The following is an 18,370-nucleotide window of genomic DNA, read 5'->3' as shown; positions in this document are numbered from 1 at the left end:
TTTGAACCTTTGGTTCACAGTGAGTCTTCTAAGCTATTATGATACATCGACTATCTGAAGATTTTTATTATAATGACTTTTCATTAGCTCTGAACTTTCCAGCTTGAATCCTTATCTACCTACCAGACAGAGAGGTGTAACAACTCTCATGGGTTATGCAGAACTCCAGATTGAGTCTTTGGCTAATTCTGCAAAAAAGAAAACAAAAAACAAAAAAAAACCCTCACTGGACATTTGATAGAAATGCAAAACAGAGCTTGAGTTTGATGGAGCTGCTTCTATAAACCTATAAAAGCCAACTATTTAAAAAATTACTACAACTATTATACTAACAGGTAGAGCCATTTCTAAAATACAAAAACAAAACATTTTATGGCAGCATTGAATTTTTGTTTTTCAGTTAATCTATTTTAAAATCAACTTTATTGAGAAATAAATACAATTAAATTTACTTGTTTTAATCGTGCAGTTCATTGAGCTTTGGCAAAATAGTATATCCTTATAACCATCACTGCAATCAAGTGCATCACTGCACTTCCTCCAAATTTCCTTTGTCTCCCTTCCCCCAAATCTCTGACCTCTGACCATGGCCCATCCACTCACTGATCTGCATTCCTTCGTTACAGATTAGTTTTCCCTGTTCTACAGTTTCATACAGATGGAATCATAAGTATGTACTATTTTATGCCTGGCTTCTTTTGTTCAGCATAATGATTTTGAGATGCATTAATGTTGTTGCATATTTTGTGGTTCATTCCCTTGTATTGCTGGGTAATGTTTGTTTATGGATGTACTGAATTTTGTTTATCCATCAATTTGTAGACATTTCTGTTGTTTCTAGCTTTGAACTATTAGAAATGAGGACACTATGAATTTTTATATACAAGTTTTTATGGAGACACATGTTTTTGTATAGGCACATCCAGCGATATTGGAAAAATACCTAAGGGTAGAATTTCTGAGTATTACAGAAAGTGTATGTTTAACTTCACAAGAAACTGCCAAACTGGGTTGCCTGGGTGGCTCAGTGTGGTTGTGCGTCAGTTAGCCTTGGGCTCAGGGCGTGATCCCAGGGTCCTGAGATCCAGTCCTGCATCAGGCTTCCCTGTGGGGAGCCTATGTCTCTGCCTCTCTCTCTCTCTGTGTCTCTCATGAATAAATAAAAATAAAATCTTAAAAAAAAAAAAGAAACTGCCAAACTGTTCCAAAGTGATTGTACCATTCTTCATTCCCACTAGCAATATAGGAGAGTTCCAGTTAGTCTGATCTTCATCAGCACTTTGTATTGTCAGTCTTTCAGAATTTTAGCCATTCCAGAGGGGCAGCATATTAGTATCTCATAGTGGTTTAATTTGTATTTTATAACTATTGATCTTGAACATTTTTTCATGTTATTGGCCATTCATATATCTTCTTTTGTCTATTCCTTTTGCCCTTTTAAAAAAAAGTATTGAATTGACATAGGAATTCCTTATGCTTCCTTATAAAATTCTTTTGCTAGAATATATAGTGAAGAGTTTCTCACAGTCTTACTTGGCTTTTTTTCTTAACAGCATTTTTCAAAACATAGTTTTAAAGTTTGATGAATTCCAGTATTTTATTTTATTTCTAGTTTGTGCTTTTTTAACCCTATTTAAGAAATCTTTGCCCAGTCCAAGGTCAATGAGGATTTTCTCCCATGTATTCTTAAGGAGTTAGCCTGTGTGTGTGTGTGTGTGTGTGTACATGCATATATAAATAGATCTGTAACCTTTTTCAGGTTAATTTTGTATATGGCATGAGGGTAAGGTCAAGGTTTATTTTTCAGACAATCAACATTTGAAAATACTATTCTTTCTCAATTTAATTACCATGGCACCTGTGTAGAAAATGAATGGACTATATATGTGGGTCAGTTTCTGGACTATTCTGCTATATAGATCTCTGTATGATCATTGATCTATATGTAGTATATAATTCATCAATAAAACCATGTGAAGTGGAGTTTTCTTTTTAGAAGGATTCTAATTGCCAGCTCACTTTATTTAGTGGATATGAGTCTCTTCTGATTTTTTATTACTTTTTTGGGTCAGTTTTGATAATTTGTGTTTTTAAAGAAATTTTTCTATCTCATTTAAGTTATTAAATTTATGGGCATAAATTTGTCTTAATATTCCTTTATTATATTTATAATGCCTGCATGATCTGTACTAATGACCCCTATTTTTAATCTCTCATAATATTCGTTGTTCCAAAGTCTGCTTACTCTGCCTGATATTGTAGTAATTCCAGCTTCATTATGTTTCATGTTTGCTTGGTATATCTTTTTCAACTTTTTATTTTTCATCTGCCTTTATATTGAGAATAGGTTTGTTGTAGCCACCATATAATTGGCTTTTGCTTTTTCACCCACTTCAGTGGTGTTTCTATTTTATTGAGATGTTCAGGCCAATTATGTTAATGCATTTTTGATCAGATTTAAAACTGTCATCTTACTATTTTTCTGTTTTTTGTTTTTTCTAACTCTGTTTTATTACTTTTTTCCTCTTCTGAATTGAATATTTTTTAGTATTACATGTTTTCCTCTACTGTTGGCTATATCTCTGTTTTATATTTTTATGTTCCATTTAACTCAAAAAACATATTTACATGTGTAAATTACATAAAACACAAAAACATATTTGCCATATCACAGTCTACCTTCCAATCATGTTATACTCTTTAACACATAAGACCCTCACAACAATATACTCCATTTCTGCCTCCTTTCCTTTCTACTTTTGTTATGTTTACTTTTAAGTGTCATAAATCTCACAATATTTCTTTAAATGGTTATATTTTAAACAGATTGACATATGAAAACGCCTTTGTATTTGCCAGTTTTGGTATTCCTCATTTTTTTAGATCTCTTTTTTCTATATGACAGCTTGAAATAACTACCCTTTCAATTTTTGTGCTGCCCTTTGGTAGTCACTGATTCTGGTGTTTGTTTCTTTGATAAAAGACCATATTTTTCCTTACTGAATTTTTTTTTGAAAATTATAGATTCATAGGAAGCTGCAAAAATAACAGGTCCTTTAGACCTCAGTTTCCCTCATTGATTGCATCTGACATGATGATAGTACAATATAAAAACCAGGAAACTGACATTGGTGTAATCCACAGGCATTATTTGGGTTTCACTAGTTTTGTGTGTGCTTCTGTGTGGTTGGCCCCTTACATTTTTTAAGGATATTTTCCACTAGATACAGAATTATCAATTAAAACTTTGTCTGTTTTTTAGTACTTTAAGGATATCATTCCATTGTCTTCTGGGCTATGTCATTTCTGACAAAAAGTTCACAGTAAATCTTTTCTTTCTACTCTGTATTTTTGTATCTTTTATCAATGCTTTCAAGACATTCTCTTTATTACAGGTTTTCAGCAATTTCATAATGATGTGTTTTCTTAGTTTTGTGTAAGGAGTGTATTTATTCTGCTTGAAGTTTGTTGAACTTTTTGAATCTGTGGGTTTATAGTGTTCATCAGATTTGGAAAATTTTGGCCATTATTTCTTCCAATATTTTTTCTTTATCCCGTCTCTCCCTCCCCCAATGTGAAACTTCAATTGTACTTCTCTTAGACTGCTTGATATTATTGCACTTAAAATATATCAGTGATATTAGGTCACTAATAATTTTGGCCTTTTTTATTTGGATAGATTCTATTGCTATGTCTTCAGTAGTTTACTGATCTTTTCTTTGCAGTGTCTAATATGCTCTTATTCTTAACCAAGTGAAATGTTCATTTTGATACATTACTCATCTATGGAAGTTCCATTTGATTCTCTTTTATATTCTCAATGTCCTCATTATATTAACATATATAATTAAAATAGCTGTTTTGACAGCTTTGTCTGATGGATCTGTCATATTTCTCATTTATGGATTTGTTTCTATTGACTACTGTTTCTTCTGTATATCAATCACATTTTCCTGCTTCTTGGTTTGGTTAGGGATTTTATACTGAATGCTAAACACTGTGAATATTATATTGTTGAGTGCTTGTGTTTAGTGTGCTCTTTGAACACAGGTAGTTATTTGCCAGTTTAGTCCCTTTGAGACCTGTTTTTAAGTTTGGCTGGGATGTGTCTAGAGTAGCGTCGGGGAATAGTTCAGCTGTACCACTAAGGCTTCCCTTAAAGAGACCTTCTAGAATCTCCACTGAATGCCTCAGATGATCACTAAGGTCTCTCCTTTCTGTCAGGTTAGAGATCAGATGTCATCTTTCCTTGTGTGAACTATGTTTGCATTGTTCTGTTTACATTCCCTGATTGTTCTTTGCTGGCCTTGTTGGGTTTCTCTGTATGTAGGTGCGGCCTCGTCCTCAGTATACTGGAAGGATATCCTGTGTAGATTCCTGAAGCTCCCTCCTAATGGAGTTCCTCCTACTTGAACCCTTCTCATAAATTCTAAGGGCCTCAGTCTCCTCCAGCTTCCATCTCTGTCCCTCAACTTAGCAGACCTCGGCTCTGTTTGTATTTTCTCCACATTATACCCACAGTGTGGACATTGCCTCCAGGCAGAATGCTGGGGTGATTGTAACACTACTCCATTTATTTGTCTTCTCTCAGGAGTCATAATCCTACTGTTTTCCTTTATCTCTAAATAGTTATATAACACATTTTGTCTATTTTCTTTAGTTTACATTGTGTTTTTATCTTAGGTTCTTATTTCATCATGAGTAGGAGCCTTCATCTTTGTTTTAGGGTTTTTTGAGGGTTTGGGTTTTTTTGGGGAGGGGGGTCAAATTATAGTCAGTAGGTACATTCCACAAGTTTCTCTGACCATGGATTATGTCACACAAACATGCCTATCACTAGTAACTCAGTTAAAAAAAAAGTCTGCTCTCTTTTTCTTTCATTCCAGCTGAAATTGAGGTTTGTGTCATTTTCTAAAGATGCTTTGTTCTTTGTTTCCGTAGCAAGGCGCCTCAAAAGCATTTTCTTTATTTCTTCAAGTCCTTATCTTGCAAAGGAAGCTTTTAAATTTTTGCCTGTATGTATCCTGCAAAGCCATAATTTTAATGGTCCTTATCTTCATTTAATATTGCATAGTTTACAAATTGCGATCACATACATATGATAGTTGTGTGTAGTCATATGGTTTTATTATATAGATCTGCACCTTCCCCTAGCTCTTTATTCCCTTTTCCCCAGCTTAAGTTTCATGGTGCACTACTTAATTATCCATTGTATATATTCTTAATTTCATGTGCCCATCATTTATGTAGAATAGTACCTGGCACACAGTAAATGCTTGATAAATGTGCTGAAGAAGTAAGTAGGTATAGATTTCATTACTACCAATTTTAGATATGGGAACTGAGTCTACCACAGCTCGTAGGTTCTCTGACTCCATGTTCATTGCTTTTTGTATCTTAGCACTTTTTTCTAAAACCTTATCTGATCATTTATTCTCATCTGATTATTCCTCTTCTGAATTACTGTGACAATTTGTGTTACTCTTAAAGCATTTACTACCATTTTTATCCTGTGCTGTGATTACTGATACAATACCTCTCTCTTTTCTTGCCCTCTCCCAGTGCTTTATGAATGCTTTAAAAGTTAAGAGAGGTTGGCAAATTATTTCTTCTTGGATCTCATAGTATTTGAGCTTTTAAGTGAGTTTTTAATTTCTTTAAGCTGTCTAAATTTTTCTCTTAAAAAAAGCTAAAATAAAATTCAGGGCTTAAGGTCTTTCCTAAAATTTGTCTTTAACAACATGTAAACTGCTTATTTTTTGGTAACAGTAGATTTGCTTCACTATTTTTAGCATATAAGGTATTATAAAAAATACTGGTATCTTGTCTACTTTGTAAATTACAAAGTACTTGAATGTGATTAAAAATAAATGTTTTCAAAAAAATAAATGTTTTCAAGTTTTTGGTAGGTTTTCCCTTTCCTTAGTGGATTTGTTCATTTGGGAATACTTTATTTCCTATTTTACTTTTCTAATGCCTTTTTTCTTTTTCACTTCTCCCAAGAAGGGAGCCATATTGATTCACTGTTAAAGGAACATAATGTGGTGTAGGATGGTTTTCATTTTTCTGTGAAGTAGGTTACAAAGTCACCAGCAGGAAAGAGAAGGGCAAAGATTTATTTTCATATTCTTTGGAGAAGAGGCTAAAATGAGGCAGCTAGAATTGTGGACTTTGTAGCTAATAAGAATCTCTGCCTTTTCCATGTGAACAGTGAGATAAATCAAGCTTGCTTTTACTGTAGCTACCACCCACAAAGCTGTGAAGAAGGCTGGTGATAGCAGATGGTATCCATACACAGTTTGATTTGTTTAGAAACCTACATAAAGAGCAGCATGTGTTTTGTTTTGTTTTGCCCTTAATTACTTAGGGCCAGGGAGATCAGTTTTCAAATAAAACAGTGATACAGCCAGGAGAAAAAAAATTTATAATAAAAGAAGAAAATAGACAACTATATTTTTAATTGCATCATTTCAATTCCATAATATTTATTGAATCTCTGTTGTGTATAAGGCTCTGTACTAGACATGGTAGGGGATGCAAAGAAGGGTGAGTTAAGTATTACAAAATAAATTCAGTTGAGGGATCCCTGGGTGGCGCAGCGGTTTGGCGCCTGCCTTTGGCCCAGGGCGCGATCCTGGAGACCCGGGATCGAATCCCACGTCGGGCTCCCGGTGCTTGGAGCCTGCTTCTCCCTCTGCCTATGTCTCTGCCTCTCTCTCTCCCTCTGTGTGACTATCATAAATAAAAAAAATATAAATAAATAAATAAATAAATTCAGTTGAATAAACATGTCATTAGTGCCTCCTCTGTGCCCCTAAAGTTCTGGGAATGCAGAACTTTAGGATTCCCTAAAGTTCTGGTAATCCTCAGTGAGCTTACATTAATAATGTGGAAAATGAAGTAAATGAATAGTTTCAGTTCTGCACAGCAGATACTGTGATATATGTGTGTCAAGATGTAGAAGCTCTGAAGAAAGGGTACCTAATTCAGCCTGGGAGGAGAAGAGGGAAGGCTTCCTGGTGGAGGTCAAACCCTCATGTATATCCCTCATTGAGTCTTAAAGGATGAATAGGTGCTGGCCAGGTAAAAATGAGCAGGGAGGAAGGATCAAGGAAGAAGGAAGAGCATGAGATAAGCAAAGGCTCCGAGACAAGAAACATCATAGCTGTTTGGGAGAGTTCCATATACTGCTGATATATCTGAAGGGTAACATCTTGCAGGAGATAAGATTATAGTGCCAGATAATGGTAGACTCTCTGTGACAGCATCCCTTAGAATATTTCCAGACATACAAGTCTAAATCTACCCCAAGATGTAGAACATTAACCCATAACTTGATTTTTTGCTCAAGAGTTGGAATTTGCCCTGTAAGGCTAATGTAGAATGCTCTGTTTTGAACAAATATTTCTTTTTTAAAAAAACATTTTATTTATTTATTTATGAGAGACAGAGAGAGAGAGAGAGAGGTGAGACGTAGTTCAGAGGGAGAAGCAGGCTCCCCACAAGGAGGAGCCCAACGCAGGACTCGATCCTGGACCCCGGAATCATGCCCTGAGCCGAAGGCAGACGCTCCACCTCTGAGCCACCCAGGCATCCCTTGAACAAATATTTCTTATATGATATACTTTGTTGGGTTTATACAAACACAGTATTTATGAGAGTTTGTGCCTTACATAGTTGTTATGAGGAGGTTCCCAAAGGAAGAGCTATAGGTACAAAGAGTTGCTTATAAAATAAATATAGAGGACCTCTATACTATATAAAAAGAGATAGAACATTCCAAACAAAAAGTAATTTGAAAGCCTAATTCTTGACTACATCTTTAAGGATATATCTGTCTAATACCAATTCAGGGTAAGAATTCCCAGAGACCTCTCACTCATTGCTCAGCCCCCAGCCTTTGACGTGTGTGTGTATGTGTGTGTGTAAAATTTGGGAGAAAGCAAGGAATATGGAAATGGAAAAGCAGAATAATAGAGGGAACTTATAAATGTTCCATATATCTCTTTTACCATATAGGAATTAGAAAGTAAAAGAAGACTACAAAAACAGGCTGCCACTAGCCAAAGTGCTACGGAAGTTCGGTTGAATAGAGCTCTAGAAGAGGCAGAAAAGTACAAATTGGAGTTAAGTAAATCAAGGCAAAATTACAAGGTATGGAAAAATTGAATAGTTTTGGTAATGATCACCTTTGGTAACTTTTCGCAAGAGTCAAAAATAATAGTTTTTAAATTTTAATTCTTAATGTTATGTGAACATTTCTATTTTCAGAAGCACATTCATTATTGTTAATGTAATTTTCAACAAATCTTTATTGTGTGCCCATGTTATATGCCAGACATTTTTCTAATCTCTGGGTACAAATGGTAGGAAAGAGTCTCTTTTGTATCTCAAATCCATTTCCTTCTTTTCTTTACTCACTTTTCTAATATTATGCAAAGGGCTACTTTATAGGGCAGTGGTTCTCAAACTTGAGCATGTATCAGAATTACCAGGAAGGCTGGTTAAGACAGATTGCTGGGCCCCACACCCAGAGTTTCAGATTTAGTAGGTGTAGGGTGAGGCCTGTTTTAACTAGTTTTAATAAGCAGTTTTAACAAGTTCCCTGGTGATGCTGATGCCTCTGGTTCTGAGACAACATTTTGATAATCACTGTTGTATCCCAGTATCTAGCCAATGATTGGTATAGAATTAGCGCTCAATGCCTGAAATAACTGTTGAATAAATGAAGGCTCAAATATCGTTGTGTATGAAAACTGTTTGCATACTCTATAAATTTTGACTAATTCAATTTTGGTTCTTTGTCAACCTAAAAGTGATGCTCCATTGGAATCTCTCCCTTTGGATAATACTGAATAATTTACACTTAACAGAGGCTTGATGAAGTTAGGAGCCACCTTTGTTACATACACAGATGATACATTTCCAATAAACTAACAGCACTTAATAGGACATAAAACTAGACTGAACTTGATAAATCCTCCAACATATTTAACAGAGGCAAAATGTGACAGTGACTACAGAGTTTTGAGATATCTTCTGTGAGATAGTTTGTACTGTGTAATCAGACTGTGTTCATGTTCAAGAGCCATCGGTGATGGTATGTTAGAGATTTATTAACAGAAGTTATTAAATGAATGAGGAAGTTATCTTTATAACTTGCCAATAATTAGCATGCTATTGGAATATTATTTCCAATTTGGTTCACTCTGGAGGGATTTTGAAGAAAATAAAATGGAATAACCATGTATATGTCAGGATTTGCTAATTCTTAGTTGTTGATGTTTTAGCACAATTAGAGAAGTAGAAGGAAAAACTTGTTTCCATGACAGCAATAATCCTATTGAGCCATTTTGCAAATTGATATACCAAGTCCTCATTAATTAAGTTTAAAACCATCAACACTGTAAAAACAAGTATGTTCAAAACAAATTTCTGATCCAAAGTCTGCATTATGGGTGATCAGTTTAAATGCAGTAGGAGAACATTTTGTAACTATTTGCTATCAAGTAGACATTTTGAAATCAGAGTTCTTAGATGTAACTTATTTTAGATTTCTGAAAAAATATGTGTATGAGTCTTAAGTTTCTGATTTTTTTCAATTATTTTGCTTCATTTCTAACTTGTCTTTTTTTAAAAAAATATTTTATTTATTTATTCATGAGAGATAGAGAGAGAGAGGCAGAGGGAGAAGCAGGCTCCATGCAGGGAGCCCGATGTGGGACTTGATCCCAGGACTCCAGGATCACGCCCTGGTGCTAAACTGCTGAGCCTCCCCTAACTTCTGTCTTTGAAGGACATTTTGGGCTTATGCTGTTTAGTTTTTCCTTGTAGTCTAGTCTATATATAAGTTTTTTTGTGAGGAGGTATATTTTTTCCATTTTAATTCTTTGTACCTTGCTTCTCATTCTAATTAGACATATGATTAGGTAGATAATTAAAATTATTCAGGTCTGTATGTTTAAGAAATAGTAAGGTTTCCATAAAATAGAACAAGATTGACTCCTAGTCATGAAAAAGTTAAAGATTTATTTTAAAAAATGATATATTCTGCACAGAGGTTAGGAAACTAATCTGGCCTTAGAGTAAGAGTAACTTTTGAAATGAAAAGTCAGTCAAGTTAAATCAGATGCTGCATGAGTGCAGGGACCCCGATTCTCTCATTCTGCTGTGTCTCAGTGCCTGGAACGTAGTAATTGCCTCTGAAATATACTATAGGAAGGAATGAGGAAAGACAACTTTGTGATGGTTTAATTGGAATTCTTAAAAACAGAGCATTTGATTAGATTGTTTGCTTATGGTCCATTTAAAATATGTCACCAGGGATCCCTGGGTGGCTCAGTGGTTTAGTGCCTGCCTTCGGCCCAGGGCATGATCCTGGAGACCCGGGATCAAGTCCCACGTCGGGCTCCCTGCATGGAGCCTGCTTCTCCCTCTGCTTGTGGCTCTGCCTCTCTCTCTCTCTCTCTCTCTCTCTCTCTCTCTCTGTGTGTCTATCGTGAATAAATAAATAAAATCTTTAAAAAATAAAATAAAATAAAATAAAATAAAATAAAATAAAATAAATATGTCACCAAGTCCATGTTATTTCATTTAGGAACAGATAATTTCAAATTCTTTATTAATTCATTTAGAAATATTTACAAAGGCCTTCTAGGTACCTGCCAGACCTTTCCTAGAGACTGGAGATACAAAGGTGATAAAAATAAATAAATGTGATCCCTGTAATCATATACTCCCTGTAGTGGAGAAGCTGTGTGTTATTTAGACAATTCATCAAGCAAAACTGAGGTGCAACTGTGATTTGAGCAGGTAACCAGGTAAAGGCATGCTTTTTTAAAAAATGTAATTCTGAGTTAAGATCTGAATAATATTAACAAGTTATATGCTAGGAAGAGATTATGGACAAAGGGAATCCTATGTATAAAATGGCTCTGTGGTAGGAGAAAAAACTAGGTCATGAAAGTCAGGGATGGAAGTGAAGAGAATGTTGTGAAGTGAGGCCTGAAGCAGGTAGAGGCCAAACCATCTAGATCCTTCAGGCTGTGTTAATATTTGGGGTTTTATCCAAATATAGTACAACGCCACTGCATGGTTATTTTGAACAAGGTAAGGGGAGACTATGCAGTGATCATATGTGTGCCTGGAAAGTATTTTTGTTTATTGTGTGGAGAATTCATTGGAAGGAGGCAATGAATTCTGGCTAAAGAGTAGCAGTGTGAGAGATGGAGGCAATGAACTCAGGTTAAGAGGAGCAGTATGAGAGATGATGAAGTAGCTTGGACTAGACTGATAGTGGTGGAAATGGAGAGAAATAAGTATCAAAATACATTGAAGAGAGAAAAATTACTAGGACTTGATGATGGGTAGAGATGGAATTATGGAAAAGGGAAGCTTTTGAGAGGATGTTTTGACTTTTAGTTTTCAGAACTAGATAGATAGTGCCATTCCCTGGAGTAGGTTTGGGAAAGATTTTAGAACATCTTGAGATTCATCCCATTGTTCCATGTGACAGTAGTTCACTTTTAATAATTTTACACGTGGTATAAATATAACAAACAATACCATCTATTGATGGACTTAGGGTTGTTTCCAGTTTTCACTATTACAAATAAAGCTGCCATGAACATTCACATATATGTCTTTGTGTAGACATGTGTTTTCATTTCTCTTGGGTAAATACCTAGAATTAATAAACATCTGGGTTTTATTATAGATGTACGTTCAACTGCCAAACTGGTTTCCAAAATGGTTTTACCAATTTATATTCTTAACAGCAGTATATAAAAGTTTTAGCTGTTCCATGTCATGACCAACATTTGACATAGTCAGGCTTTTACATTTTACTGTTCTAGTGGGTGACTAACAGTATGTCATTGTGGTTTAGTTTGCATATTCCTAATGACCAGTGAATAATACAAACATCTTCATATGCTCATTTGCTATCTTGAGATTTTCTATTTTCCCCAGTTTTATTGAGATATAGTTGACATACAGCATTATTAAGTTTAAGGTGTATAGCATAATGATTTGATTTATATATTGTGAAATGATTACCACAGTAAGTTCATTTAATATCCATCATCTCACAGAGATACAAAAAATAAGAAAAGCTTTTTTCCTGGTGATGAGAATTCTTAGGATCTATTCTCTTAACAACTTTCAAATATACCATACAACAGCTAACTATAGTTATCATGTTGTATATACATTACATCTCTAGTGTTTTATTATAACTGGAAGTTTGTGCCTTTTGACCACCTTCCTCCAATCTCCCCTCCTGCCTCCCACCACTCCCTACATCTGTTAACCATAAATCTGATCTGTTTTTTTTTTTTTTTAATTTTTTTTTTAATTTTTTTTTTATTTATTTATTATAGTCACAGAGAGAGAGAGAGAGAGAGAGAGAGAGAGAGAGGCAGAGACACAGGCGGAGGGAGAAGCAGGCTCCATGCACCGGGAGCCCGATGTGGGATTCAATCCCGGGTCTCCAGGATCGCACCCTGGGCCTAAGGCAGGCGCCAAACCACTGCGCCACCCAGGGATCCCTGATCTGTTTTTCTTTGCATTTTTAAAAAGAGTTTTTAAGTTATAAGTATGATCACACAGTATTTGTCTTTCCTTGTCTGACTTACTTAGCATTATGCCCTCTTGGTCCATCCATGTTCTTATGAATGGCAGGATTTCTCTTATTTATTCCACTGAGTGTATATATCACAATTCCTCTATCCATTCATGCATTGATGGACTTTTAGGTTGTTTCCATGTCTTGGCTATTGTAAATAATGCTGCCGTGAATATGGCATTGCAGATATCTCTTTGATGTAGTATTTTCATATCGTTTGGATATATTCACAGAAGTGGAATTGCTGGATTGCATGGTAATTGTATTTTAAATTTTTTGAGGAACCTCTAAACTGTTTTCTATAGTGGTTTTACCAATGTACAATCCCACTAACATTGCACAATGTTCCCTTTCCTCCACATCCTCTCCATCATTTGTTGTCTCTTGCTTTTTGATGATAGCTATTCAGATTGAATGCAATTCCTATCAACATTCTATCAAGATTGAAGATACTGTTTTATTTCCCCTTTGATTTCTTCTTTGACCTGTTGGTTGTTCAGGAGAGTCTAGATACCTTCTTTGGTGAAGTATTGGTAAAAAGTTTTTTACTCTTAATAATTTTTAATGAAGTTTAATTTATAGAAATTGTAAATCAGCATAAAAATTGTAAAGTTAGTACAGAGCATTTCTGTAATCTTCAAACACAGTTTCCTCTGAAACTAACATATACATTAGTATGGTACATTTACCATAGCTAATGAATGAATCAATAACGTTATTCACTAAAGAGCATACTTTATTGAGATTTCCTTAGTTTTTAATCTCTTGGTTCATTTTTAAAAATTGAGTTGACTTGTTATTATAAATGAGCTATAAGAGTTTTTATGTATTCTAACTACATGTCTTTTGTCAGATATATGCTTTGCAAGTGTCTTATCCCTTGCCTTTTATTTTTGTAACACTTCTTTTGAAGAGTGAACTTTTAAATTTTGATGTAGTCTAATCTGTTTTTTCTTTTATAATGTGCTTCTTGTGGCCTATTTAAGAATTCTTTGCTAAATCTAAGGTCACGATGATTTATTCCTATGTAGTTTTCTAGAAGTTGCATAGCTTGAGCTTTTGGGTGAATTTTTGTTTATAAGGGTCAAGGTTCATTTCATTATTGGTATATATGGAGCACTATTTGTTGAGAGATTATCCTTTTTCACCACATCCTTGTCAACACTTGTTTCTTGTGTTTTTTTTTTTTATTTTAGCCATTCTGGCATGTATAAAGTGATACCTCTTGTGGTTTCGATTTGCATTTCCTGGATGCCCATCTATATGTCTACTCTGGAGAAAAGTCTGTTCATGTCTTCTACTCATTTTTAATTGGATTATTTTTGGGGGGGTGTTGTAGAAGTTCTTTATATATTTTGGATGCTAACCCTTTATGGGATATGTCTTTTGCAAATATCTTCTCCCATTCAGTAGGTTGCGTTTTAGTTTTGTTGATTATTTCCTTCACTGTGCAAAAGCTTTTTGTTTTGATGTAGTCCCAATAGTTTATTTTTGCTTTTATTTCCTTTGTCTCAGGAGTCATATCTTGAAAAATGTTGCGACAGCTAAAGTCGGAATTACTGCCTATGCTCTCTTTTAAGGTTTTTATGGTTTCAGGTCTCACATTTAGACATTTATCCATTTTGAATTTATTTTTGTGTTTGGTGTAAGAAAGGGGTCCAGTTTCATTCTTTTGCATGTAGCTGTCCAGTTTTCCCAACTTGGCTTGTTAAAGAGACCATCTTTTTCCCATTGCATATTGTGTCGTCCTTTGTTAAAGATTAATTGACCATGTAATTGTGGGTTTATTTCTGGGCTCTCTATTCTGTTCTGTTGATCTTTGTGTTATTTTTGTGTCAGTACCATTCTGTTTTGATTACTATAGCTTTGTAGTATGACTTGAAGTCTGCAATTAGGATACCTTTAGATTTCTTTTTTTTAAAGATTTTCTTTATTTATTCATAAGAGACGCAGAGAGAGGCAGAGAGAGAAGCAGGCTCCCTACAGGAAGCCTGATGTGGTGGGACTCGATCCCAGGACCCTGGGATCACAACCTAAGCCAAAGGCAGATGCTCAACCCCTTAGCCACTCAGGTACCCCTAGATTTATTTTTCTTTTTCAGGATTACTTTGGCTATTTGGGGTCTTTTGAGGTTCCATACAAATTTTAGGATTGTTTGTTTTAGTTCTGTGAAAAATGCTGGTGGTATTATTTTTTTAAGATTTATTTATTTATTTGAGAGCGAGAGGTGAGTGTGGAGCAGTGGGAAAGAATCTCAAGCAGACTCCTCACTGAGTGCTGATCACAAAGTGGGGATTGATCTTACAATCCTGAGCCGAAATCAAGAGTCAGATGCTTAACCAACTGAGCTACCTAGGTGCCCCTGCTGGCTGTATTTTGATAGGGATTGCATTAAATCTGTAGATTGCTTTGGTAGTATGGACTTTTTAACAGTTGTTCTTGCAATCCATGAACATGGAATATCTTTCCATTTCTTTGTGTTGTCTTCAATTATTTTCATCAATGTTACACAGTTTTCACAGTACAGGTCTTTCACATAGTGAAAGTTTTACTTCTTTACTACCAATGTGGATGCCTTTTGTTTCTTTCTGTTCGATTGCTGTGGCTAGGACTTCCAATTCTATAGTGAATAAGAGTGATGGGAGTAGACATCCTTGTCTTGTTCCTGACTTTAAGGTAAAGCTCTCAGTTTTGCACCATTGAATATGATGTATGCTGTGAGATTTCATAGAAGGCCTTTATTATGTTTAGGTAAACCTACTTTGTTGATGGTTTTTTGTGTTGGGTTTTTAAAAATCATGAATGGATGCACTTTATCAAATGCTTTTTTTTCTGCATCTATTGAAATTACTATTATGGTTTGTATTCTTTGTCTTAGTAATGTGATCTATCATGTTGATTGATTTATGAATGCTGAATCACCTTGGCATCCCAGGGATAAATCCCACTTGATTGTGATGAATGATTTTTTTAAATGTACTGTTGGATTTCATTTGCTAATATTTTCTTGAGGATTTCTGCATATATGTTCATCAGAGAGATTGGCTTATAGTTTGTTTTATTTTTGTTGTATCTTTATCTGGTGTTGGTATCAGAGTAATGCTGCTCTTATAGAATAAATTTGGAAGTTTCCCTTCCTCTTCTATTTGTTGGAATAGTTTGAGAAGAATAGGTATTATTAACTCTTTTTAAAATATTTGGTAGAATTTTCCTGTGAAGCTTTCTGGTTCTGGACTTGTGTTTGTTAGGATCTTTTTGATTACTTATGCAATTTCATTGCTGGTAATTAGTTTATTCAAAATTTCTATTTCTTCAGTTTTGGTAGGTTATGTGTTTCTAGGAACTTATCAGTTTCTTTCAGGTTGTCCAGGTTGTGGCATATAATAATTCTTTGTATTTATGTGGTGTTTGTAGTCATTTCTCTTTTGTGGTTTTATTTGAGTCCTCTCCCCTGCCCCTCACTTTTTTTCTTGGGTCTTGTTTGAGGTTTATCAATTTTGTTGAGCTTTTCAAAGAACCACCTCCTGGTGTCATTGATCTGTTCTATTGTTTTTATAGTTTCTATATCACTTATTTCTGCTATAAGCTTTATTGTTTCCTTCCTTCTGCTGGTTTTGGGTTTTGTTTTTTCTTTTTCAAATTCCTTTAGGTGTAAGATTAGGTGGTTTGAGATTTTTCTTGTTTCTTGAGGTAGACCTGTATTGCCATAAACTTCTCTTTTAGAACTGCTTTTGCTACATCCCAAAGATTTTGCACTGTTGTGTTTTCATTTTCACTTATTTACATGTAATTTTTTATTTCTTCTTTGATATCTTGGTTCACCCATTAATTTTTTAGTAGCATGTTATTTAGCCTCCATGTATTTGTGGTCTTCCCAGATTTTTTTCTTGTGTTTGATTTCTAGTTTCATAGCACCATAGTCAGAAAAGATACATGGTATGACTTCAATATTTTTTAATCTGTTGAGACTTGTTTTGTGGCCTAAATGTCTGCTCTGGAGAGTGTTTCATATGTGCTTGAAAAGAATCTCTATTCTGCTATTTTAGGATGTTCTGAATATATCTGTTAAGTCCATTTGGTCCATTGTATCATTTAAAGCCACTCTTTCCTTGTTGATTTTGTTTAGATGATCTGATCTCTCCATTGATATAAGTGGGGTGTTAAAGTCCCCTACTATTTTTGCATTACTATCTATTAGTTCCTTTATGTTTTACTGTTTTACATATTTGGGTGCTTTCATGTTGGGTATATAAGCATTTACAATTGTATCTACTTATTGGATTGTCCCCTTTATTATTTTATATAGTCCTTCTTTGTCTTGTTAGTGTTTTAAAATCTATTTTGTCCAATATAAGTACTGTTCCCCATCTTTCTTGACATCCACTTGCATAATAAATGTTTCTCCATCCCCTCATTTTCAATATGCAGGTGTCTTTAGGTCTAAAGTAAGTCTCTTGTAGGCAGCATATAGATGGGTTTTGTTTTTTCATCCATTTTGTCACCCTCTGTTTCAGTTGGAGCATTTAGTCCATTTACAGAGTAATTATTGACAGATAAGTATTTAATATTTTGTTACTGGTTTTGTGGTTGTTATTGTAGTTTTTCTGATTCTTTCTTGTCTTGCTCTCTTCCGTGGTTTCCTAACTTTCTTTAGTGATATACTAGGATTCATTTTTCTTTATTCTGTGCATATTTATTACTGATTTTTGATTTATGGTTACCATTAGGTGTGTATATAACATCTTCTGCATTTAGTAGTCTATATGAAGTTGATGGTTACTTAAGTTTGAATCCATTCTTTTCTCCTACCTTGTTTTAGGTTTATGATGTCATATTTTATATCCTTTTATGTTGTGACTCCCCTGAGTATTTTTATAGACATACTTATTTTTACTGCTTTTGTGTTTCCTATTTTTCATACTCTCACCGATCGTCTTTACTTTCCACTCAAAGAGTCCCCTTGAATATTTCTTGTAGGGCTTGTTTAGTGCTTATGAACTCCATTAGTTTTTGTCTGAGAAAAAATTTTTTTTAAGATTTTATTTATTCATGGAGACACACAGAGAGAGGCAGAGGGAGAAGCAGGCTCCCTGCAGGGAGCCTGATGCAGGACTGGATCCCAGAACCCCAGGATCATGCCCTGAGCCAAAGGCCAGATGCTCAGCCACTGACCCACCCATGTGCTCCTGTCTAAGAAACTCTTCTTCTCTCCTTCTATTATGAATGATAACCTTACTGGATTGAATATTCTTCACTGCAGGTTTTTCCCTTTCAGCACTTTGAATGTGTCATGCCATTTTCTTCTGGCCTGCTAAGTTTCTGTTGAAAAATCTGCTGATAGCCTTATGGGCTTTCCCCTTATATGTAACTCTTCCTTTCTCTTGCTGCTTTTGAGTTTCTTTTCTTTCTCACTACATTTTGCCATTTTAATTTCTATGTCTTGGTATGGACCTCTTTGAGTAGATTTTGTTGGGCAATATCTGTGCCTCCAGGATCTGGATATCTGTTTCCTTCTCCAGATTAGGGAAGTTTTCAGCTGTTATGTCTTCACTTAAATATTCTGCTCTCTTTTCTCTCTTCTTCTTCTGAATCCCTATAATGTGAATATAATATATTAAATGTGGTGGAGTCACTGAATTCCCTAAGTCTATTCTCATTTTACATAATTTTTTTCTCATTTGCTCAGCTTACTTTCTGTCACTCTGTCTTCCAGATCATTAATTTGTTCCCCTCCTTCCTCTAGCC

General features: G+C 34.9%; 1 protein-coding gene across 3 annotated transcripts in view; it reads left to right on the top strand.

Moving 5' to 3' along the window:
• TEX9 (testis expressed 9) overlaps window positions 1-18,370 on the top strand; it is a 53,750-nt gene that overhangs the window by 25,401 nt on the left and 9,979 nt on the right. For all 3 annotated transcript variants that reach the window (XR_005986357.1, XM_041746475.1, XM_041746476.1), the window contains exon 10: window positions 8,020-8,154. Coding sequence is in view for 2 of the 3 variants with exons in the window: in XM_041746475.1 (XP_041602409.1) it covers window positions 8,020-8,154 (135 nt within the window). In the remaining variant the exon portion in view is untranslated. The remainder of the gene's footprint in view (window positions 1-8,019; window positions 8,155-18,370) is intronic.

The sequence above is a fragment of the Vulpes lagopus genome, chromosome 2 (genome assembly GCF_018345385.1).
Source record: "Vulpes lagopus strain Blue_001 chromosome 2, ASM1834538v1, whole genome shotgun sequence".
Taxonomy (NCBI): domain Eukaryota; kingdom Metazoa; phylum Chordata; class Mammalia; order Carnivora; family Canidae; genus Vulpes; species Vulpes lagopus.
Note: the sequence above shows the minus strand (reverse complement) of the source record. Positions and strands in the feature narration are given on the sequence as shown.